At 43.9% G+C, this 25,177-nt stretch overlaps 1 protein-coding gene across 1 annotated transcript in view; it reads left to right on the forward strand.

The window, feature by feature from the left end:
- LOC137432281 (myotubularin-related protein 5) overlaps nt 1-25,177 on the forward strand; it is a 128,969-nt gene that overhangs the window by 15,603 nt on the left and 88,189 nt on the right. The window contains exons 2-6 of the mRNA XM_068124082.2: nt 20,361-20,443; nt 21,164-21,301; nt 21,440-21,574; nt 22,378-22,488; nt 25,003-25,105. Coding sequence (XP_067980183.2) covers nt 20,361-20,443; nt 21,164-21,301; nt 21,440-21,574; nt 22,378-22,488; nt 25,003-25,105 — 570 coding nt within the window. The remainder of the gene's footprint in view (nt 1-20,360; nt 20,444-21,163; nt 21,302-21,439; nt 21,575-22,377; nt 22,489-25,002; nt 25,106-25,177) is intronic.

Below are 25,177 nucleotides of genomic sequence, written 5' to 3' on the forward strand. Positions count from 1 at the left end.
TTTACCGTGTGAGTTGTTGTATGCAGATGATCTGGTGTTGATTGCGGAAAGTATGGATGGACTGAAGGAAAAGATGAACAAGTGGAAGGAATGTATGGAGACAAAAGGTCTGAAGGTGAATATCGGAAAGACGAAGGTGATGGCAAGTGGTAAGGCATGTTGTGAGGTGTACAAAATGTACAAAAGAGCGTGCACAGCTGTAAGGACGAAGGACGGGAACAGTGGTGAGTTTGAGGTGAAGGTGGGAGTGCATCAGGGGTCGGTACTAAGTCCACTACTATTTGTAGCTGTGATGGAATTGCTGGCTCAGCACGTAAAGGAGGGTTTACCGTGGGAGTTGTTGTATGCAGATGATCTGGTGTTGATTGCGGAAAGTATGGATGGACTGAAGGAAAAGATGAACAAGTGGAAGGAATGTATGGAGACAAAAGGTCTGAAGGTGAATATCGGAAAGACGAAGGTGATGGCGAGTGGTAAAGCATGTGGTGAGGTGGAAAGAACTGGGAAGTGGCCCTGTGCTGTGTGCAGGAAGGGTGTCAGAGTGAACTCCATTCAATGTACAATGTGCGCTGAGTGGGTTCATCAAAAATGTAGTGGTCTGAGAGGGTCATTAACCAGTGTGGCAGCTACATTCAAATGTAAGGTGTGCACAGAGGGAGCTGCAGATGGAGGAAGGGAAAGTTGCATGTTGCATGTGTGAGAAGTGTTATGATTTATGGGAGCGAGACATGGGTAATGAACGTAGAGCAGCAACGAAGGTTGGAAAGGGTGGAAATGCGAATGGTTCGATGGATGTGCGGAGTATCGTTGAGAGAGAGGAAGACAAATGATGAATTGCGAAAGATGATGGGAATAGAGCCTGTGATTGATGCTGTGAAGAGGAACAGGTTGAGATGGTTTGGTCATGTGTTGAGGAAGGATGAAAGTGACTGGTTGAGAAGAGTGATGGAAATGAATTTAGAAGGAAGTAGAGGACGGGGAAGACCGAGAAAGACCTGGCTAAAGATGGTGGAAGAAGAAATGTGGGCAAGGGGGTTAACAAGGAGAGATGCAGAAAATAGGGCAAAATGGAGAAGATTGTCATGGGGACCGCAAGGCTAACTCCCGCTCTCGCAGGGAAAATGGCCTTAAAATGCATGTTGTTGTTATTTTGTTCGTATATCGTTTGTATATCGTTTGTATATTGTTCGTATATCGTTTCTATATCGTTTGTATCTTGTTTGTATGTTGTTTGTATGTTGTTTGTATATTGTTTGTATATTTCCTGGTGTGTACCCCGGTTTAGAATAGGTACACTGTATCCCTGCGTGTCGTCAGAGGCGACTAAAAGGGTTGGCGTCAGGAAGGGCACCCGGCCATAAAAACATTGCCTCAAAAAGAGAACCATGACAATTACAACTACATATGGGTAGGGTACAGCCCGAAGTACCCCGTGGGGGACCCCACTCCCTCTCGTCAAAACTCAAGGTGGGGAACCCAATTGAAGCAAGGGTGGAAATCATTCCATTTATGACGCCGAAACGTCTGATGCCCGACGTGGAGATCGGTTTCTGAGATTTGGGACATGGAATGTAGGGACAATGACAGGGAGATCAGGAGAAGTGGTGGAAGTATTAGTCAGAAGAAGAGTGGACATATGTTGTGTGCAGGAGACGAGATGGAAGGGAAGTGGTGTGAGAATGGTGAAGGGTAGGCAGGGACAGAAATACAAGTTTGTGTGGCAAGGGTTCCCAGAAGGCGTGAATGGTGTTGGTGTCCTGTTTTCTGAGGAGTTTGTAGACAGTGTGGTGAGTGTGACTAGAGTGAGTGAAAGGTTGATGATGGTGAAAATGATGATTGGAAAGCTCTTGGTGAACATCATCTCGGGATATGCTCCGCAGGTTGGTCGGAGCGATGAAGAGAAGGACAGGTTCTGGTGTGCAATAGAGAAGCTGATGGAAAATGTGAAAGATGAGGAAGTTGTTGTGGTAGAGGAGACCTAAATGGACATGTGGGAAGGAGTATGGACGGTTTTGAGGGAGTTAATGGGGGTTACGGATATGGTGTGAGAAATGAAGAAGGTGAAAGGATTTTGGAGTTTGCTGATGGAGCTGATTTGTTGATTTGTAATACTCAGTTTCAGAAAGAAGATAATAAGCTTGTTACACACATGTCAGGTGTGTCGACGACAACCGTTGACTACCTGCTGGTGCGTAGGCGAGATAGGGGGCACCTCCGGGACACAAAGGTGATCCCGGGGGAGGAGGCTGTTTCACAGCACCACTTGGTTGTCTGCGACATAAGGGTGAAAGGTGCGAGGAGAGCTCGGCGGGTGAAGTACCAACCGAGAATGAAGGTGTGGAGGTTGAAAGAGGTGACAGTGAGGGAGGCATTAAAAGAGAGGCTGAGTATGGTGGAGGATGATGTGGTTGAGCTTGAAAGTGGTTGGATGTCAATGAAAGATCGTCTGTTGGGAGCGGTTGGTGAGGTATGTGGATGGACAAAAGGACCACCGAGGCACTCGGAAACATGGTGGTGGGATGACGAAGTTGGAAAGAAGATTGACGAGAAGAGGAAGAAGTTCAAGGAGTGGCAGAAGGCGAAGGGTATGGGGGCAGAAAAGGCAGAGCATGAAAGTTATAAGGCAGCCAAGAAGGCTGCAAAGAAAGAGGTAGCAAAGGCACAGGAGGCATGTAGGAAAATGTTTTGGAGAGCGCTTGGATTCGGAAGAGGGTCAGAAAGCAGTATTCAGGATTGCAAAGCAGATAGCGAAAGAGAGGTGTGATGTGATGGGCGTGAGTTGCTTGAAGGATGAAGTGGGACAAATCGTTGTGGACCCAGATGGAATTAAAGGAAGATGGAAGAGATATATGGAAATACTGTTGAATGCAGAGAATGAATGGGATGGCAACATAGAGAGTAACCCAGTTTTTGGACCGGCAGAGAAGATAACCGAGAAGGAAGTTGAGGAAGCGATAAAAGCAATGAAGAGTAGAAAAGCGGGAGGGCCTACGGGAGTGGTGGGAGATATGTTGAAGGCAGCGGGAAATTGGGGTGTGAAGAGAATGACAGAGATCTGCAATCTGGTGGTGAAAGAAGGCCGCATTCCAGTGGATTGGGAACTGAGTACCCTCGTCCCTCTATACAAGGGGAAAGGTGACCCTCTGGACTGTGGCTCGTATCGAGCGATAAAGTTATTGGAGCATGGAATGAAGGTATTGGAAAGGGTGTTGGAGAGGAGGATAAGGAAGAAAGTGAAGATTGATGAAATGCAGCATGGATTTATGCCAGGAAGAGGAACGACAGACACGCTTTTTATTGTGAGGCAGTTGCAGGAGAAGTATATGGAGAAGAGGAAGAAGTTGTTTCTTGGGTTTGTAGATCTGGAGAAAGCATTCGATAGGGTTCCACGTGAAGTAGTGACATGGGCATTGAGGAAGTTAGGAGTGGAGTAATGGTTGATCAGAGTCGTGATGGCAATGTACAAAAGAGCACGCACAGCTGTAAGGACGAAGGACTGGAACAGTGGTGAGTTTGAGGTGAAGGTGGGAGTGCATCAAGGGTCGGTACTAAGTCCACTACTATTTGTAGCTGTGATGGAGGTGCTGGCTCAGAACGTACAGGAGGGTCTACCGTGGGAGTTGTATGCAGATGATCTGGTGTTGATTGCAGAAAGTATGGATGGACTGAAGGAGAAGATGAACAAGTGGAAGGAATGTATGGAGACAAAAGGTCTGAAGGTGAATATCAGAAAAACAAAGGTGATGGCAAGTGGTAAAGCATGTGGTGAGGTGGAAAGAACTGGGAAGTGGCCGTGTGCTGTGTGCAGGAAGGGTGTCGGAGTGAACTCCATTCAATGTACAATGTGCGCTGAGTGGGTTCATCAAAAATGTAGTGGTTTGAGAGGGTCATTAACCAGTGTGGCAGCTACATTCAAGTGTAAGGTGTGCACAGAGGGAGCTGCAGATGGAGGAAATGTTGAGTTGGATCTTGGAGATGGCGTGAAGCTGGAAGGTGTGAAAACATTTTGTTACCTTGGAGACATGCTGAATGGAGAAGGTGGATCAGACTCGGCAACGGTTGCTCAAGTGAGGTGTGCATGGAAGAAGTTTCGGGAACTGAGTGGCGTGCTGACGAGGAGGGGAGTGTCATTGAAGCTGAAGGGAAAGGTGTATGCTGCATGTGTGAGAAATGTTATGATTTATGGGAGTGAGACATGGGTAATGAACGTAGAGCAGCAACGAAGGCTGGAAAGGGTGGAAATGCGAATGGTTCGGTGGATGTGTGGAGTATCGTTGAGAGAGAGGAAGACAAATGATGAATTGCGAAAGATGATGGGAATAGAGCCTGTGATGGATGCTGTGAAGAGAAACAGGTTGAGATGGTTTGGTCATGTGTTGAGGAAGGATGAAAGTGACTGGTTGAAAAGAGTGATGGGAATGATTGTAGAAGGAAGTAGAGGACGGGGAAGACCGAGAAAGACTTGGCTAAAGATGGTCGAAGAAGAAATGCGGGCAAGGGGGTTAACAAGGGGAGATGCAGAAAATAGGGCGAAATGGAGAACATTGTCATGGGGACCGCAAGGCTAACCCCTGCTCTTGCAGGGAAAATGGCCTTAAAATGCCTGTTGTTGTTGTTGTTGTATTGTTTGTATATTGTTTGAATGTTGTTTCTATATTGTTTGTATATTGTTTGTATATTTGTATACTGTTTGTGTATTTGTATATTGTGTCATAACCAGTGCACAACTTTTTGAATTTGTATATTTAAAAGACCTCGTAATTGTTTTCGGATTTGGTTCTTCACCAAAATCGAATTGATTCGTTCTTGTCACACCCCCAACCTTTCCATCAAGGTTTGTACGAATCTGTCCACAACGTTTTGAGGTATCATGCTATATATTGTTTGGCCCTATAGGCTCAATGGTGAAGAATTACTTTTAAAATTCTCAAATCTGCATCCGAGTCTGCATCTTCACCAAATTTGAATCAATTTGTCATTGTTACGCACCCAACATGTCCACCAAGGTTTTTTTTGTTTTTTTTTCGAATCCATACACATCCAACCTGTCCACCAACCAAGTTCTGTCAAAATCCGTCCATAACTTTTTGAGATGTCGTTCTCAGACAGACAGACAGACAGACAGACAAACAGACAGGGGTGAAAACAATGTCTGTCCACTTTCGGTCAAAAAGTGTAGCGGACTTTATTATGCCGCCGTTGATGAAGTCGCCCGGAGGCATTATTTCTTCTAAATTCAACGTTTGAAGTTCATGAAGAGCTGATTAGAGATCCATGCACCAGCAGAGGAAAAACGAGCAAAATCTGGTGCATACAGCACTCGTATTACATGATGCAGTAGCTGTTTGCAGTCTGCAACAACCCGAACCCAATGCAACCCTAAACGTGTAGTTTTGATGAACAATGTCATTCGTATGCCAACATTAAGATATGCTTTTGCTTGTACTTGACTTGTCCTCTTCATAGACAAATATAAGAAATAGCTGTTGGGTACATCCTACATTGCAGAAGAGACGAGCAGCTGAGTCGGATCATTGGCATGTGAGTGAACTGGAGATGCTCTATTCAAGTGAAAGGTTCAGGAAGCTCTGACTATCACGTTCTGCAACTCTTTCGCAACGCCTTGTAAAGCGGGCGGTTGCCTGACAAACGTTAATGGATGTGCTGTGCACATGGCGAGTTCACAAGAAGTGATGTAATTCTTGTTACGAGTGGTGAGCTCCGAGCCAAAGAAATTGCTTCTCGAAGCATATTCTGTTTGTTTGCTGCAGTTGTCCCTGTGTTGTGCCCGTGGGTACGTTTCTTCAAGTACATTGTAAACATGTACATTTGTCGTGCTGAACTCGTATATGATGCACTTTGTGAGAATGTACGAGTTCCTGCATACGTAGTTTTGGTGTTTTTTCTGCTCTAAGCTCTCTTGTATAGAACAAGTGTTTTAATAGATTATTTTTATTTGAAAAGTTTCAAAGGCAAACAGCATCTGATGCAGGTAAAATCTATTTTGTTTCATGGTACTGCTTTGGAATGTAATGGCGTAGAAGCAAATTTGTAGATCTGATACCCTTCAAACCTACTAATCATGTGCGTGCATGCTCAATACATACTACCTCATAGATAGATATATACCATGATGTCTGACAGAAAAGAGTTACTTATAATCACGATGAAAGGAGGCTTTTTGGGTTTAACTTGTGCAAAGGGATACGTATCGTGAGGGGATCATCGGACCATCGCTCCATTCCGAAGGCTGAAAACAGGATTCGAAGTATTTATTCGCGAGGTGAGTTGCCTTGAATCGGCCAGGATGTAAGGGTTGATATTCTGGCAGCCACTGTGTCCTTCTGTGCACTGCACCCATCGGTTGTGATTTCCTGGCTGGAATCTTGATATTTTATCGAGCTTTTTTGGAGATGACTCATCTTCAAACTGTTCGCAGCCGCCATTGTCAGTCGCCAGAGCTTGGTGAAAATCCCATATCTGTGATTTTTTTTTTTTTTGGGATACAGTTAGTGCACTGGACAGAAAGAAGCTCATGGAAGAGTTAAACACTGAACAGTTCAGGACGTAATAGGACAAAAGGAACAGTAGAGAGAGGGGAGAAACACCAACAGTAGAGTTAAAGGATGAAATAGAGGGAGACTTGGACAACCAATGAGTATCAGGTGGAATGGGGGGGGGGGGGGGAGTCAGGAGGAATGGAGGGAGGAGGGCAGGAAAGGACGCATGGTGTGGACAAGAAAAAGAGGAACGAATGAGTGGAGGTGAGCAGTGATCCTGGATTTAGGTAGTTTCACCAGAAGTGGGTTGATGGTGTACCGTGCAGAGGATCCAAGACCAGAAAGGAGGAGGAAGAGGGCAGAGAGACCACCAACCTGTCTGTGATAGCGAAGTGATAGACCCATCAAATCGGCTTCATCACGGGAGATTCCAATGATCTTGAAGGCCTTGGTTTTCCAAGGGGTCAAGCTGAGCGAGATGTGAGGCAGGAGAGCCAGCCCAGAGGGAAGAATAGCAAGTAGTCAATACAGCTGCAACCATTTTGATTCAACAAACATTTTGGGAGAATTATGTCATCCGCAGTATATTCATAAAAAAATAGGACCATGGGTCCTGAAGCTCACCTGGATAAGGACCAACAGTCACTCAAACCCCCCGGAGGGACCCCTTTAGACCCTGATATTTTTAATGCCGTGAACAAGCAATTGGTACATCACTGGTGATGAAGGCTGTGGTCAAGTTCCATTGAAATGGTGTGTGTAGTTTAGGAGAAGGGAGGAAATACCTATTTTGGGGAGGGGGGTGGGGGGAGGGTCAATCCCTGTAGACCCCTATAATGAGCACGCAGTCTTCCATGATGTGTTTTATTGTGCGTGGAGTGGCCTGGCAGTGTTTGCAGGTGTCGTCAGTGGTGTTGTCAAGTCTACGTTTGTCGTGTAAAAGTTGTGGTCGGTGTCCACAGCGAAGGCATGAAAGGTGAACACAATCAGACCTGGGGAGTCATTTCTGTGTCATCAATGGGGGAGGGGGGGCGGAGTGTAGGATTTGTGCCCAAGATACTGTTTGGGCCCAGGTTGTTTATTGCGTTTATGGTGATGTGGATGTGGTTGTGTTTTTTGTAGTTTCCATTGTTTGGTGGGGGGATATTACGAAGGATGTCACTGTAGTGTCTTTGTGGTGTAGTTTTAATGTGTCTAGGGGCTGGTGGGTGGTTGTACATGTAGTGGCATGGGTCATTAGGGTTGGCATTTGCCGTTGCAAGGAACTGTGCACCCCTCATATCTAGATGGTCTTCGATTTTTCGCATTTTGACTTTTGTGTATGTGATCGATGTGTGTTATTAATGTGCCACCTGTGATGATGTGAAGGGCTTTGTTTTTTTATGGTCTACAGGATGTTGAGATGTGTATTCGATAGGCTGGAGGCCCAAGATGAGCTGGCATTGTTGATGACTGATCTAATGTACTGTTTGGATGTGTACTGTTGTCTGAGAGTGCCAGAAATGTAGTCAGTCAGAAATGTGCATGTTTTTTTGTTTTTTTTATGTTTGTGTGTGATCTGAGGATGACATGAATGAATGAATGAATGATCGTTTTAAGGCCATTTTCCCCGCTAGAGCGGGGGTTAGCCTTGCGGGCCCAATGACAATCATGGTTCCCTGTTTGAGGCAATGTTTTTTTTATGGCCGGATGCCCTTCCTGACGCCAACCCTTGGTCACGCTCTTACGATGCGCAGGGATATGGTGTACCTATTCTAAACCGGGGTACACACCGGGATCATTCATCCCAGCAAGCTGGTACTCAATTTGCCGACCTCGGAAGGATGACAGGCTGAGTCAACCCCCCTGGCGTTAATTCAGCGATCGACCGGGATTCGAACCCAGGATCCTAGGATCCCAAGCCGGCACCCTAACCGCTAAGCCAACACCAGATCTGAGAATGACATGGATGTGTTAAAAGTGACCCCGCATATTTTTTTTGGTGTGTGGAATAGGGATGTCATTCAGTGTGATGTGTGGTGCAGGCCTATGTCCATTGGTGTAATTTGTTAGAAGAGTGACTTGATTTTGAGGGGGCTACTTTTAGTCTGTTGATGGTGAGCCAGGTTTGTAGGGTGCTGAGGAAAGGTTGAAGTTGTGCTGTGGTGGTGTTGATGTTGTTATGAGTGGAGTTGTTGGTTATATTGTCCGCATATGAGGCTAATTGTATGTTCTCGGATGGTTGTGGAATGTTGTGCATGAACAGATTAAAGAGTGTGGGGGAGAGGACTGAACCTTGAGGGACTCCATTCGGAAAGTATCGTGTGCGTTCTGACCTGCCGTTAAAAATTACGAATGACTGCGTGATTGGTAGTTGGCCAGCTAGCGTTTAGTGTTGTTGTCCATGTCTGTGTTAAGTATTTTGTTTGAGTAAGAGCTTTGGGAGAGTGTCAACTGCTTTGCTGATGTCTACTGTGGTGAGAATGGTGTGTTTTGAGAGAGCGAATAATTTGAATTTTGGTTGTCTGTGGTGCTGTGTTTTAGAATGTGGTTCTGTGTGGTGCTCTATGAGAGGGTTAATAAAAGAAAGAGGGAATTTATGAATAGCAGGTTGTACCTGATATATACATGGAGAATGTCAAATGATAATTTGGGAAAAAGAGAGAATCAAACTTGTGCTGTGTGGTGCATGAAATGGCAACCACTGAATTTGAGCCATGAATAAAAGAGGATTTACATATACTAACGATAACTAGGGACTAGGGAACTCCTACATATCTTCCTCCTTTTCAAAAAGCAGACTTTTTACTTTCTCAAAACCTCTTGGACCATTCTCTCTTTCTTCACCTTTCTAAAATAATAATATTATATAATATAATTTCTAAAATAAAAAAATAATAATAATAATAATGAGCACTTCAGTCAGGCTGCGTTTGAATTATTTATTTTGCACATTTCTGTGCACTAGGCCCATGCCCTTTTCCCTTTCCCTCGGTTCTGATAAATAACGAGCCTTCACACTGCTTCTGTGACCTTTCTCTGCATTCCTTTGTTGGTGTCGTCTTAGGATTCTCTTCATTAGCCAGTTGTAGCAGGTATTTAGCTGCAATTTTGACAACTATATCAAAAGCTCGAGTTTTCTGTGCTCCCGCTGTGAAAGGATACGGTTACTGTTGATCAATTTGCCAATCTCGTCCTGTATTCATCCGAGTGCAGAAGACCAGTGGTGGCTTGGGGACAACATGAAGTGAAGCCAACACTCGTTTTCGTGACGTCCCCAGGTTGCAACAAAGACATCCTCAGCACAATAATTTGACAGAAACATGTTAAGGGATTAATGTGTTGAATATCCGTTCATTTTGAAGTTTTGTGGTTTCCATTTCAAGCTGGCTGTACAGAGCAGTTTCCTGCCCTTCAAGGATCGTGGTTTATGGAATGCTTTCCCTCATTTCTGCCATCATTCCGATTATACAGAGATGTCGTTCCACACGTGTAGGAATCCAATTCACATGAGAAAGTGTTACAAATTGAGCTCGCCCCAGCCAGCCATCCTTTCGAGGCTCGGATGCATCCTGCCTTTGACTCCCAATGGCTCTGTAAAAAATGTGTAACATGAACCAGAAAATAGCATAAGATGCTAATCAAACAAACATGTGTTGGTTATTTAAAAATGGTGCAAAATCCTTGTTTGGTAAATTCATAACCGTATACCTAACACGCACTGGAATTTATATAGAAGATCTATGTTCTTCTTCACCTTTTGTGTCCGGTATCATTTGCTAGGAGCATGACTGTGATCCACATATACACTACATGGCCAAAGGTATGCAGACACCCCTTCTAATTAGTGGATTCGGCTGTTTCAGCCACACCCATTGCTGACAGGTATATATAATCAAGCACACAGCCATGCAATTGGCGAGGCAAAATTTGCGAATGTTGAAGCAAATCAAGAGAAAGGCGACGATAATCCGCGAAGGTCGATGAACGTCCCGGAAATGGCGAGACAAAACCCGCGAATGTCGGCAATAATCCACGAATGTCGATGAAAATCCGCGAATGCATGCCGTGCCATTGTTTGAATGGGGAAAAGGGAGACAGATAATTGCACTAATAGATACTGTGAAGTGTTTTCATTCTGTACAGTAACTCGCAGGGATGAGGTGTTATGCAGCTGGTGGGATATCCCCTGAAACATTGTTTACCTATGAACGGCAGAATGTCACGTGAAGCTATTCACAGTGTGAATGATGTGATATCCCGTGAAACAATGTTTACCTGTGAACGGTGGAATATCACGTGAAGCTGTTCACAGTGTTAATTGCGGGATATCCCGCGAAACATTGTTTACCTGTGAACGGTGGAATATCACGTGAAGCTATTCACAGTGTGAATGATGGGATATCCCATGAAAGCCGTGAAAACGTGAATCACACAGCAGCAAACGCAGGAGCAGATCAAGCTCGCGACTCCTAGATGTTTTTTTTTGCGTATGTCCAGCTGCTTTATGCGTGGCTGGTGAAATATGGGTTTTATAAATACCATATTTCAAGCTAACGGCTTGTGAAAATTGTTTTTTGCGCCCCTGAAAAACCGTGAACTTGTGGAACATGGCTGTGAATAGAAAAAAAACCCGCCAATCCCCAGAACACGGCCGTGAATAAAAAAAAAACCGCGAATTCGCAGAACACGCCCGTGAATAGAAAAAAGCCCCGCCAATTCGCAGAACACGGGCGTGAATAGAAATAAAAAATGTGAATTCGCAGAACACGGCCGAGAATAGAAAAGAAAAAAAACCTGCCAATTCGCAGAACACGGGCGTGAATAGAAAAGAAACCGCGAATTCGCAGGACACGCCCCTGAATAGAAAAAAACCCTGCAAATTTGCAGAACACGCCCGTGAATAGAAAAAAAACCTGCGAATCCCCAGAACACGCCCGTGAATAGAAAAAATCCCGCAAATCCCCAGAACACGCCCGTGAATAGAAAAAAACCCGCGAATCCCCAGAACACGGCCGTGAATAGAAAAAAAACCGCGAATTCGCAGAACACGCCCGTGAATAGAAAAAAAAACCCCCGCCAATTCGCAGAACACGGGCGTGAATAGAAAAAAACCCCGCAAATTCGCAGAACACGCCCATGAATAGAAAAAAACCCCGCAAATTCACAGAACACGCCCGTGAATAGAAAAAAAAACCCCCGCCAATTCGCAGAACACGGGCGTGAATAGAAAAAAACCCCGCAAATTCGCAGAACATGCCCATGAATAGAAAAAAACCCCGCAGATTCGCAGAACACGCCCCTGAATAGAAAATTAAACATGCGAATCCCCAGAACACGCCCATGAATAGAAAAAAAACCCGCGAATCCCCAGAACACGGCCGTGAATAGAAAAAAAACCGTGAATTCACAGAACACGGCCGTGAATAGAAAAGAAAAATACCCGCCAATTCGCAGAACACGGCCGTGAATAGAAAAAAATAATTGCAAATTCGCAGAACATGGCCGTGGATATAAAAAGAAAACCGCGAATTCGCGGAACACGGCTGTGAAAAGAAAAGAAAATAAACCCGCGAATTCGCAACACACTTTTCCGCGAATAGAGAAACAGGCCGCATTTTATCACCAGTGAATACGCGGAACTGCGAATAGCGGGTCCGACTGTATATTGGTTGGTAATGTGTGTTATTCTGTCTGTTTGTCTGTCTGTCTGTCTGCTTGTCTGTGAGCAGGAAGTTGTGGATGGATTCAGATGAAACTTGGTGGACAAGGTAGAATTGATTAGATGTGTGACAGTTTCGACACAGATGCCTGTGTGACAAGGTAGAATTGATTAGATTTTGATGTCAAAGGTCATCTGGAGGTCAAATTTCTAAAATCGCCATTTTTCATCTCATTGACTTGAAAATTGAACAGCAATTGTGTACTGCGTCACTAAACAGGGAAACCAACTATTTTTAAGGTCAAAGGTCAACTCAAGGTCAAACTTCTAAAATCATCACTTTTCATCCTATTGCCCGAGCTTTGATCAAGATCGTCAATTTTAATCTTGATGAAATGGACAATTTGCTGAATCAATGGAAACCTTTTTAGTGTGGGGGAGGGGTGGATTTTGCAAGGATCGTGCTCTGCATGACGTCTTCTTGTCTGTTTGTCACTCGCCTACAGGTCACAATTCTAACCCGATCATCATGAAATTCACCAAGTTATAGACACCGTCACAACTGAGAAGCCTATTAATTTTGAGGTCAAAGGTAATTTGGACGTCAAATTTATAAAATTGCCATTTTTCATCCGATTGACTTGAATATTGAACAGCATTTGCACATTCAGTCATTAAATAGGGAAACGAACTATTTTTGAGGTCAAAAGGTCAATGGTCAACTCAAGGTCAAACTTCCAAAATCATCAATTTTCTTCCGATTGACTTGAAAATTTGACAGCATTTGCCTTGTACCTCACCGAATTGGAAAAAAATAAAATTTGAGCTCAAAAGGTCAACTCTAGGTCAAACTTCGAAAATCAATTTTCATCTGAAAAAGAATCACTTTTCATCCTATGGACCTGAGCTTTGATCATGATCGTCATTTTTAATCTTGATGAAATGGACAATTTGCTGGATCAATGGAAACCTTTTTGGGGGTAAGGGGGCGGATTTTGCAAGTATCGTGCTCTGCATGACGTCTTCTTGTTTGTTTATTCCCAGAACCTGTCATTTTGTTTTTGAAATCCCCTTCTCGTTTGATGTAATCTCTACCCAAAGACCTTTAAATACAAAAATATTTTATGAGGCTGAAAAGCGGTAGACTTGCCTATCCTAATGTCGATCTGTTGTACTTAGTCTGGTTTGTAAAGGTGGTCTGGCTTAATGCTCAAATTAAACTATACAAAGCTGAACCTAACAGATAATTCCTTACAATGTCCAGTCATGCTTTTGAATTTCCTTGTTCACCTGAAAATTTTTAGCACCTGGCTTTTCATGGAAACTCTGATACGTTGGATCATGTGTGCATCCAGCATATCACCAGTAACGCGGTGTCACCGTCTTGTGGATAACCCGGTACTCGTACCCGACTGTTTGTCTCTGTGAGGATTCCTGTTGCTTTCATTTTTCGCTAATATAAACCCGTCATGCATGGGGCAGCATGTGTTTTCCGCTGCATGGATTTGCTGTAGCTGTGTTGATAATGTCTGTGTGTGTGGTGCTGAAAACTACTCCATGTGGATCCTCGGTGTTGACCCTTTCGTAGCAGGGCTCGCGTTGTTTTTTGTTTGTTTTTTTGTATACAAGATCGAGGCTCGTATAAGAGCTAACGTTAATCACAAAAAGACAAACTGACACATAAAACATAAGATAAAGGGAGCGGGAGACAAGATGGGGAAAGAGAGGGAATCATACAAGTACAACATTTGAGAGCAGGGACTTTGGGAGATCTGTGGGAGGGAGAGGGCTTAGGGGGAGGAGACACCGGAAGGGGCGGGGGGGGGGGTGGGAAAGGTATAAAACACATGGACATTGCTAGGACTTCCAGGAAAGAAGTTGGTATTTCAAAAACATGGATCTAGAGTGAATTAACGGGGGTAGAAAAGATCAAGGTTTTGGATGGGGAAAGATAAGTTTTTTTTTTTTGTTTTTTTTGTTTTTTTTTGTATACAAGATCGAGGCTCGTGAAAGAGCAAACATTAATCACACAAAAAGACAAACCGACACACAAAACACAAAAAACAAGGGGAGCGGCAGAACATGGTGATGGTGATAAGAACATGGTGATAAGAGATGGTGGTGAACAGCTGTTTTAAAGACCTGGAGGGAGGAGTGGGATTGAAGTGAGTGAGGGAGTTTGTTCCAGAGGTGGGAGAAAGGAATGAAAGAGTGAATGTTGAATAGGGAGTCTTGATTTTGGCAGTTTAACCATAAGAGGGTTGCAGGCAGATCTTGTGTGACCTGTAGAAATATTTGGGGGACAGAGCCCAGAGAGAGCTGGAAGAGCTAGGCCGGAGAGGAGTCTGTAGAAGACGGAAAGACCACCAACCTGCCTGCAGTGAGTGAGTGAAATGCCTTCGGAGTTAGCTTCATCGCGGGGGATTCCAATGATTCTGAATTTTTGCACGAGTTCCTGCACTTGCATGGATGTGGTGTCTTCAAATAACGTGCGTGTTTCTCTGGTGGCATCTTAATGGATTTTGTTTTTTATCCATTGATGAAATGAATGGAACGTTTATGGAGGGATGCCAACTGCCTGGTGAAGCAAGGAGAAGATTACGTTTTCGGGCATTAACCCTCCAACGAAGGGTTAACATCCGAAACGTCAGCTTCTCCTTGCATCCAACATTGATTAATTAATTATCATACCTACATCAACTCAACGTTCTTTTGATTTGATCCATTGTTCTACCGGTGTACAGACGCAGCTCGACACTGGCCTTCACCAGCAAGACTAGTTCTTCATTACCTCCACCACCAAAGGTGGATGGAGGTCATGTTTTCACCCCTGTCTGTCTGTCTGTCTGTTTTGTGTGTCTGTCTGTGAACAAGATATCTCAAAAAGTTGTGGACGGATTCGGACTAAATTTTGAAGAGAGGTAGTGCATGTGATACGGATGAAATTATTAGATTTTGGTGAAGATCTGGATTCGGATCCTGCTGGTAGAATTTTAAAAATGATTCTTCACCATTGGGAGATCGGGCCAAAAATGATACATAGCAGGATATCTCAAAAAGTTGTGGACGGATTTGGACGAAACTTGGTGGATCGGTTGGGTGTGTTACAAGGACGAATCGATTTTATTTTGGTGAAGATCTGAATATGGATTCAGGTACGATAATTATTTAACTTTTAAGTGATTCTTCACCATTGAGTGAGAGGGATAAAACCGATACATAGCACGATATCTCAAAAAAGTTACGGACGGGTTTGGACGAAACTTGGTGGACCTTTTTAAGTGATTCTTCACCATTGAGGGATCGGGCGCAAAGCAATATATAACATTATGTTCTTGGGTAAAATCCCAGGGACATAGAAATGGCCCCTTTATATAAAGGTATATGCCATGTGGCAAAGTATAGAAAAGAAGGAACATTCCATAGCTTATAGAAAATGTCGAACAATAGAAAAGAAGGGACATTCAAAAAATCTCATGTGCATGCTGAACTACCCTTGTGTTCTTAGGAAGAACCAAGTAATGCTCTAGAAAAGTTCATATAAAGGGGTGCCCTACATTTGGCAAATATAATACATTTACTTCTTCATGCAGGTTTATGAATGAAATTGGTGCCCCCTTATATGAACTTTTCTAGAGCATTACTTGGTTCTTCCTTAGAACACAAGGGTAGTACAGCATGCACATGATATTTTTTTGAATGTCCCTTCTTTTCTATACTTTGCCACATGGCACATACCCTTGTATAAAGTGGACTTTTCTATGCCCCTGGCATTTTACCCAAGAATGTCCCTTCTTTTCTAAAGTTTGCCACATGGCACATCCCATATAAAAGGGCCTTTTTTTGGCATTTTTCACAAGATACATTTTAAGTACGAACAAAATGCATTTGTTCATCGTACACGACTTTATTCAAGACGATATAAAAGACTTGAAAAAGTAAGGGGAAAAAAATATTCAACCCAGGCAGGATTCGAACCCACAATCCCCAGCTTGGGAGTCTGATTTATCCATTAGGCCATTGAGCCAGCATGTTAGATTTGTGTAATAATATTTTGAAGAGTTATAAAGTGTGTATATATTTTTATATATTGATTTATGTATATATATTTATATATATTTAATTTTAATGCAAAAACGATAGCACTTAGGTGGAATTTGTTTCGAAAGCCATTAACTAGACCTAGTGGCCGATGTATATTCCAAGTTTCAGCTAGTTTCAATATATAGCCCTTGAGATATGAGCGCCAACACATTTTGGGTGGATGGATGGACGGACAGACAGATGGACAGACGGACGGACAGACACCAGCATGATTTCGAGGGTTTTCTAAATAAAACTCAAGAATGTGGAAACAGGCGTTGCTGAAATTTGGAACATATCACTTCGACGTACAAAGCATTTACTTCTGAAATTTGCAACCGATTTTGTCCAGTCGAAGCCGAGAAACTTATTTTCAGTCCCCATGTTAAAGCTGCATAAAGAGAAACGATCCCTTCTATAAAGTGAGGGTGCTTTGTGCCTCCATTTGATTTTAAAAAGTTATGGATGACTTGTGACTAAACTAGGTGGATGAGTTTGTTAGGTGACTAGAACAAGCCAATTAGATTTTGGTTCAGGTGGGAATCCAGACCCGGCCTGTCATTGGGATACAAACCAAACTGTTCAGCCTGGTGGAGGTATGCGCTCTACCGTGTGCCGTTCTCGTTCTACCTTTTGTCCATGGCCTGTAAATACACGATTCTGATTGAAATCACCATGTTTGAACGCTCTCTGTGCTCTCAAGCGAAAACTGCAAACGACATGCTTTGTGAATCTGCATTTCTCGACTGGTTCTGAAGTTGCTTGTATCGAAGAGAAAAGCTCATCCTCAAATATCCCTGGTGATCCATAACAACCTCTGTCCAAATAGCTTCTTGTCCTTCGAGTGTTTGACTGTCTTTGTCACCGACTCCAACCCTTCGACGTTTTCTCTTCCTGCACAATCAAAAGGGCAACCCTTGCTTTTGTTTACGAAGACGTGCTGTGAAACGGTTGTACAAGGCAGTTTTTACTTCCTCTATTATTATTACTAGGCTTGCCTCCGATCACTTCGCTGACAGGAAAAATCAAAAGACTGCATATGCTGCTTTGTGCTTGCCAAACATATTGCATGTCTACATGTGAATCTCATTGAGAACGAAAAATGATGTAAAATACATGCAAAAGGACATTTTGGTGTCTTGGCTGTGGCTGTGGTTATTGTTGTTGTTTGTGCTCCTTCCCCATATTTAATGTTTTTTTCTATTGCTTCAATAAATATGGCTATATATAAACTTCGTGTGATTCCTCTGGTGTCCTTCTAAAAGGGTTCCTGCTTTGTTTGAACTGGAAAGACCTGCTTCCTTTGGGAATATGGAAAGACCTGTGGGGCAAATATGTGATGTGCTGTGGGTCCTGCCTGCAGCAGGGGGTCAGTAAACCACTTGCACTCTGACACGTGTACATGTGAAAATCATAGGTCGGCTTCCCCCCGTACTACCAACATCCAACACGTATGGAAGATTTGGTGGAGATTGGCCCAGCCCTGTTTTTTTTTAGCTCCCATTGGACTTAGTCCCAAATGGGGGCTTATGGATCGGGTCTTGTCCGTCCGTGCATATGTGCGTCCGTCCACAACCATGTCTCGGACATGCATTGACCATTCTTGTTCAAACTTGGCACACCAATAATGAATGATGGCTTGCATGTGCTCGGCATTTTTTTTTGAGGTCAGATCCAAGATGGCTGACTGGTGACCATTTTTTAAGTTGAATTTGTCCCCAACCATTTCTTGGACATGCATGCCCGAATTTGTTAAAACTTGGCCCAAGCACAACATATGATGACACCTCACTTTATTTTGCGATCTTATCATAGATGGCCAACTGGTAGACTGGTGGCCATTTTAGTTGTAAAATAAAAAGCAGGTATTGAACACGTCCTCGAGCACTTCTCAGACATGCATTTACCGATCTTGTTTTCTATAATTTGAAGATGTACACACATACAGAGCAGAGAATTACCTTATTAGCGGCTGGTGGACTTCGTCCAAAATGGGGGCTTATGGATTTGGTCTCGTCCGTGCGTCCGCAACCATATCTTGGAGATGTATGGACCGATTTTGTTCATACTTGGCACAAAAGACAATACATAACGGTATACATATGCACATCATTTTGTTTCACGATGCGATCAAAGATGGCCGCTGGCGGCCATTTTTGCCGGCGATGTTGAACAGGTCCTCAATTTCTCGGACATGCATTTGTCGATGTTGTTCAAACTTGGCACACAGATGATGAATTATGGCTTACATATACACATTATATTTTTCCCAGATGAGATCCAAGATGGCTTACTGGTAGCCATGTTGTTGCTTAAACGTGTCTCCACCGATTTTTCAGACATGCCATGGTCCGATTTTGTTGAAACTTGGCAGAAGCACAGTACATGATGGTATAGTGGTATACATGTGCACCTCACTTTATTTTGCAATCTGATCAAAGATGGCCGACTGGTAGACTGGTGGCCATCTTATTTGTAAAAGAAAAAAACATTCATCCATAATATCATATTCTCATGTCTGTTCTTTCCATTATTTTTACATCTTCGATCTGTATTGCTCACATTTCACCTCCAAACGTCAATCCAGGCTGATACAGACTTTACAAACTCCAACTTTTACAGATAATATAATGTTTCTGTGTTTCTTGATACTGAAGGAGCTGTGCTCCAACTCGAATCGAAAGAATGGACGCGACAAAAAGCTGGAATTCGTCCGAGTTTCTTTATTGCATCAAATCAATTCTCGGGTACTCTGAAAAGCCCGTTTATCGGGCAGCATTATATACAAGCACTCGAATATCTCATGCCGGAGCGTTTGCCCTTAAAAGGCGCGACTGGGCGTGTCCGGGAGACCTGGGCGAGTGTGGACATGCCCGGGAACGGCGAGACTGGGTGTCGCCGGACGGGCCGGGCGAGCCCGGGAAAGGCGAGTCCAGGCATGCCCGGGAAAGGCGAGACTGAGCGTCTCCGGGCGGTCTGGGTGAGCCCGGCACAGCGATCGCTCTGTGGTTGCGTCCTCGGCAGGTGTAAGGCGATTGTGTATGTTCAGCGGCAACCGCTACAATACCACCTCATCGTTTTCACTTATTTCAGTCTGACTTATTTTTGATCGGGTCTAAGCTTTACCTTCTTTCATCAAATTCCAAGAAAGAAACAAACTAAACAAATAATGCCAGCCGACTGGATACCCAGCTTAACGTCAATCGGTGGACATCAACTCGCCAGCTTAGAGGCGAATGTGTGTACCTCTAGGCCATCCTACCAGCCCTTGTACGTATTTCATTTAACACTCATTTTGGGGACTCGTATGGTTAATGGCATGTTCAAACTTGATGTGATGGTAGATAAGATTTGGTGATGACGTCATGACGCATTTTTGCAGGACTCCGGTACTTCCAATATTTGCCACTACACTCACTGGTTCCATCCAACTCCTTTTCCGTATATTGAACCATTGTCCGTTTTCTTTCCTATCATCTTCTTCAGCACTCACCATAAGCTTCATTTTGTTGATATTGATGTGTAAACCTTTCTTCTCTATTGCACTTTTTCATTTCTGAAACATCTGTTTTTCTTATTTTTCACTTTTAGCATCCAATGCTAAGTCGTCAGCGTACAACAACTCGCATGGAAATTGTAACCTTTCATTCTTCATCAATTCTTCCAACAAGCAGTAGAGGATATTACTCATCCCTGCAGTAATCCTATCTTTGCTTCAAGCATCTCCAATTCCAGTGCATCCAAAGTTTGTCTTGACCATAGTTATTTGTTTTATTTATTTTTGTACTTTCCCATGAATACTTTCACCATTTCTTCAGGCCGAGCTGCCTTCTGAGAGCCCTTCAGCAACTGCTCTTGGTACTCGATCACATGTGCTTGCTCTCCGTCGATGAAAACCCGATACAGTTTCCTTTTCTCTGCCAAATAATTTCCTTCGAATTGCCTCAAGAAAATCACTTCTGTTGTTTATCTTCCTGGCCTAAAAACCAAACCGGTTGTTGTCTATATTTGCAACCTTTTGTAGTCGTCCTTCAACCTTGGTCTTCTTCCAAGAGGCTTTCAACAACCTTTTCAAAAACTTTCAATGGCTGCTCAATCAGTTTAACTCCTCATTGTGATTGCCGATGTGTGTGCAGATGGAGGAGGTCAAGGTAATGTTCTGCAGAGATTCCCTGAAGAGGACTGGCCCAATGCACCATTTCCACAAGGCCTGGAGTTGGTGAGTTTTGCTGTATCCGCATCAATGTTATAGCACATTTATGGCATGGGTGTACATTCGGTAGAATGGTAGTTTTCTTTAATGAACTGCTATGGAATGTCGTTGCGGAAGATGTGAAAAATTGACAGAAAAGAAGGAATTGACTTGTGCTATTAAAATAGAATAAGCGAAAAGTTTTCTTTTTTCCACGTGTTAAATGAAGTATACCGTTGTGTGCACTTGCAGCATGTGCCTGCTGGTTGCATAAATTTTACAGGACAGCTGTGCCACTGATGCAGTAGCCCCTGTAGGTTAAGACAGAAATTTGGAATCTGTTTGTGGCGCCATTCATTGATAACGGGCCCCAGTTTAATGATCTTCTGACGGACAGTCCACTCGTTGGTTCAATCAATGTCCTGCCTACGAAACACTGGGGTGACAATTTATCGCCTGGTCAGGTATCTAACACCAGATTAGCTCAGATACGTGTCCTTGCTACCTTTGAGTTATCCTGCCAGCCTTAATAGAGGGTGAGAACTTATTGCATTGTGATTGCCAATTTTCAAATACATTTTATCTCCTCGTTTGACTTATTGCTTTTAAACTTTGTTTATGTTGTAGAAATACAAAGCTTACATTTTGTTTTTTATTTCAGAATCTCTTCCCTAACACCTAGTTTACCAATATATTCAACCTTTATTTGCTAAAGCTGCAGTTTAATGCATCTTGTCGTTTTCACAGTTCTGTCAGCCCGGTGGTTGGCGGGTACTGGTTGAACGAACCTCCCCGTCCTTTTTCGTCGCTGTTTTGACCGACATCAATTCAGAGAGCCATTACTGTGCCTCGCTCACCTTCCTTGAGCCTGCAACTGATCCTCAGGTTTGAGCTGTGGCCGAGAACTAACTCGCAATGAATGACTGCTCCGACATGCTCTCACCCCCTCCTCCACTAACTTCAAATTTTTCCTCCTTTAGTCCGATTCCTGATGCTTTGTGTTGTGTTGAACTTTCCCACCAGGATGCTGCAGGAATGGAGGAACATAGCGAGGAGACGAGTTGCGAGAGATATCCTGATCTAATTCTTCCTGCACAAACATTTGCTCCCAAGAGTCTCGTTCTCGTCTCTCGCTTTGACTTTACCGAGGTTTTCCGGGTAAGAAAGTCCAGTTGGCAATCTTCACAAAGTCAATATGGGATCTCTTGGTCATGTCCTCACTGTTGGTGAATGAGTGCATCCAAGGCACACAGTAACTCGGTGAATAAAACGTTAAAGTAGCTTGCTCTTTTGGCCTATGTTCATGGTTTGTTCATCTGGTGTGACTGATATTAACCTAATTTGGAAAATATTTTGATATTTTAAAATTAAACTGGAAAGAAAAAGAAAAAAAACATCAGTGAAATTTTAATTGCACACAATTTGGGATGAAGTTGTCAATTAATCTTTGTTTTGTTGTCCAATTAAACGATTGTCCAATTAATCAGATCAGGCATGGAGCCCTAGTTAAAATATAAAGAAAGTCAAATGGGCCTTGTGCTTCCCACCCATGCTACATTGGTGGCCTTTCATGATCACGTGTAAGGGGTGGCAATGCATGCTGTTTTCCTCTTTGACTCTGCTCTAAAAGCTTGGAACGTGTTTCTGTGGATATCCGTTGATTACGTGAAAGAACAGAAAAATAATTATACGATAAAATTTTGCATCTGGATAGGATTGTAGAATGGAAGAGTCTCATGTTGACGTCCATTAACATCAGGCGAGCCTTCTTTTACATCCATCTTCTGTTTGGAGGCAAAAATCAATGAAAATGTGGATCAATAGTTTAGTTGAGTAAACCTGCGTAAAGTACAAATTTGGGCTGTGTTCATCAGCTCCAGGCTGACACTATTTTGTGCTCCAACTGTTTGCTGCTATTGGGCTTGATAATGTTAACTTGTGGTTTTGGCCAATATATGCAGAATTGCCTGAGACTCCTGTATGCCGCCTATGTGGATCGCTCCCGTGTGTCGCTGGAAACTATGATCGGAAAACTGCTCAGCGCGGTCATTCCTGTGTTCGGAGGAGTACAGGTAAGTGGGCCACAGAACGTCACAGTTTTTTTTACTTACAAATGTGCAGGGACAGTAGCACCCATTTCCTTCTGATGTGTGTGTGTGTGTGTGTATGTGTGTGCGCGTCGCGTGTGCATCGTGTGTGTGTGTGTGTGTGTGTGTGTGTGTGTGTGTGTGTGTGTGTGTGTGTGTGTGTGTGTGTGTGTGCGCGCGCGCGCGTCTGTGTGCGTCGTGCGTCTGTGTGTGTCGTGTGTCTGTGTGTGTCGTGCATCTGTGTCTGTGTGTGTCGTGCGTCTGTGTCTGTGTGTGTCGTGCATCTGTCTGTGTCTGTGTGTGTCGTGCATCTGTCTGTGTCTGTGTGTGTCGTGCATCTGTCTGTGTCTGTGTGTGTGTGTGTCGTGCATCTGTGTCTGTGTGTCGTTCATCTGTGTCTGTGTCTGTGTGTGTCGTGCGTCTGTGTCTGTGTGTTGTGCATCTGTGTCTGTGTGTGTTGTGCATCTGTGTCTGTGTGTGTCGTGCATCTGTCTGTGTCTGTGTCTGTGTGTCGTGCATCTGTCTGTGCCTGTGTCTGTGTGTCGTGCGTCTGTGTCTGTGTCTGTGTGTGTCGTGCATCTGTGTCTGTGTGTATCGTGTGTCTGTCTGCGTGTGTCATGCATCTGTATCTGCGTGTGTCCTGTGTCTGTATCTGCGTGTATCGTGTGTCGTGCATCTGTGTCTGTGTGTGTCGTGCGTCTGTGTCTGTGTGTATCGTGCATGTTTCTGTGTCTGTGTGTGTTGTGCGTCTGTGTCTGTGTGTGTCATGCATCTGTCTGTGTCTGTGTCTGTGTCTGTGTGTGTCATGCGGCTGTGTCTGTGTGTGTCGTTCATGTGTGTATGTGTGTGTGTGTGTGTGTGTGTGTGTGTGTGTGTGTGTGTGTGTGTGTGTGTGTGTGTGTGTGTGTGTGTGTGTGTGTGTGTGTGTGTGTGTGTGTCAGTCAAGGAAGGACCCCATCGCTTTTGATCACAAATCAGCTTTCTTAGTTTTCTTTCCTCTGCTCACTGACCTACTGAGACATAGTAAAGTTGATGATAATGGCAAAACATGTTTGTTTGTTTGTTTTAATTAAAAAGCCTTGCATGACAGTGCAGTTGCAATTTGAATAGTCTGATGTCATTTCTTACAAATCTGGATTTTACTTGAGATAGGCTGGCAAACACATGTCATGTCAGGGGCAGTCTCAAGTTATTTTCTTGAAGAGCGAGGCTCATTGAAGAGCAAGGTTAAATTGACAGTTAGGTAGCGGGGCAAAAATCGGGGGCAACCGGAGAGGGGAATCACTAAAATCAACAAGAGGGTTGGGTAGGAAATGTAGTGATAAAGATTGGTGTAATAAAGGGGGCACACAGACACAGACACACAACACACACAGACACAGATGAACGACACACACAGACACAGACACAGCCGCATGACACACACAGACACAGACACAGACAGATGCATGACACACACAGACACAGACGCATAACACACACAGACACAGATGCACGACACACACAGACACAGACACAGATGCACGACACACACAGACACAGACGCACGTCGCACACAGACACAGACACAGACGCACGACACACACAGACACAGGCTAGGCCTCACACCTAGCTCGTCTTCACGATGTTGAAACCAAAGCATTCAGAATCATTGGAATCTCCCGCGATGAAGCTAACTCCAAGGGCCTCTCACTCACTCACCGCAGGCAGGTTGGTGGTCTTTCCGTCTTCTACCGACTCCTCTCTGGCCTTGCCCCCCCCCCCCCCCCCGGCTCTCTCTGGGCTCTGTCCCGCAAATATTCCTACAGGTCGCACAAGATCTGCCTGCAACTGCAACCCTCTTATGGTTAAACTGCCAAAATCAAGACTCTCTGCTCACCTTCACTCCTTCATTCCTCTTTTCTCCTGCCTCTGGAACAAACTCCCTCACTCTCTTCAATCCCACTCCACCTTCCAGGTCTTTAAAACTGCTGTTCACCACCATCTCTTATCTTCCCCCATCCAAAACCTTGATCTTTTCTACCCCCGCTAATTTCACCCCAATTCCACTTTTTTAAAATACCAACTTCTGTCCTGGAAGTCCTTGGTGTCCTTGTGTTTTATACTTCTCCCACCCCCCCCCCCCCCCTTCCCACGCCTCCTACCCCCAAGCCCTCTCCCTCCCACACATCTCCCTGCTCTCAAATGTTGTGTTTGTGTGCTTCCCCTTCTCTCCCCATCTTGCCTTCCGCTCCCTCTTTTTATATATTTTGTTTGTCTCGTTGATTTGTTTGTGAAGTAAATGTTAGCTCTTTCACGAGCCTCGATTCAGTATACAAAAAAAGAAAAAAAAAGAAAAGAAAAAAAGATCATGGGTCAGGATGGGGGATTTATGGAAATTGTTAATAAAATGGTCACTCATATGACTTTCTGGGTGGGACTTTTGTGCAAGTATCACTTGAATGCTTTAAAAGACCCTTTACATCAATTTATATGGCTTATTTCTCTTCATTCTGCCAGAAGTTATCATTGGGATTTGAAGACCGACAGTTTGTTCAGGCACCTCTTTGTACCAGCTTGCCCATCTCGGGCTGCAGTGTTGCGCTCCTTTTTCACCAGCTCGGTACGCCAGCACTTCGCTACCCATGCAGGAAGAACCTCGTAGTTTCAAGTTATCACATGAGCCACCGCATGT

This window comes from Myxine glutinosa, chromosome 8 (assembly GCF_964187855.1).
Source record: "Myxine glutinosa chromosome 8, kmMyxGlut1.1, whole genome shotgun sequence".
In the NCBI taxonomy this organism is placed as follows: domain Eukaryota; kingdom Metazoa; phylum Chordata; class Myxini; order Myxiniformes; family Myxinidae; genus Myxine; species Myxine glutinosa.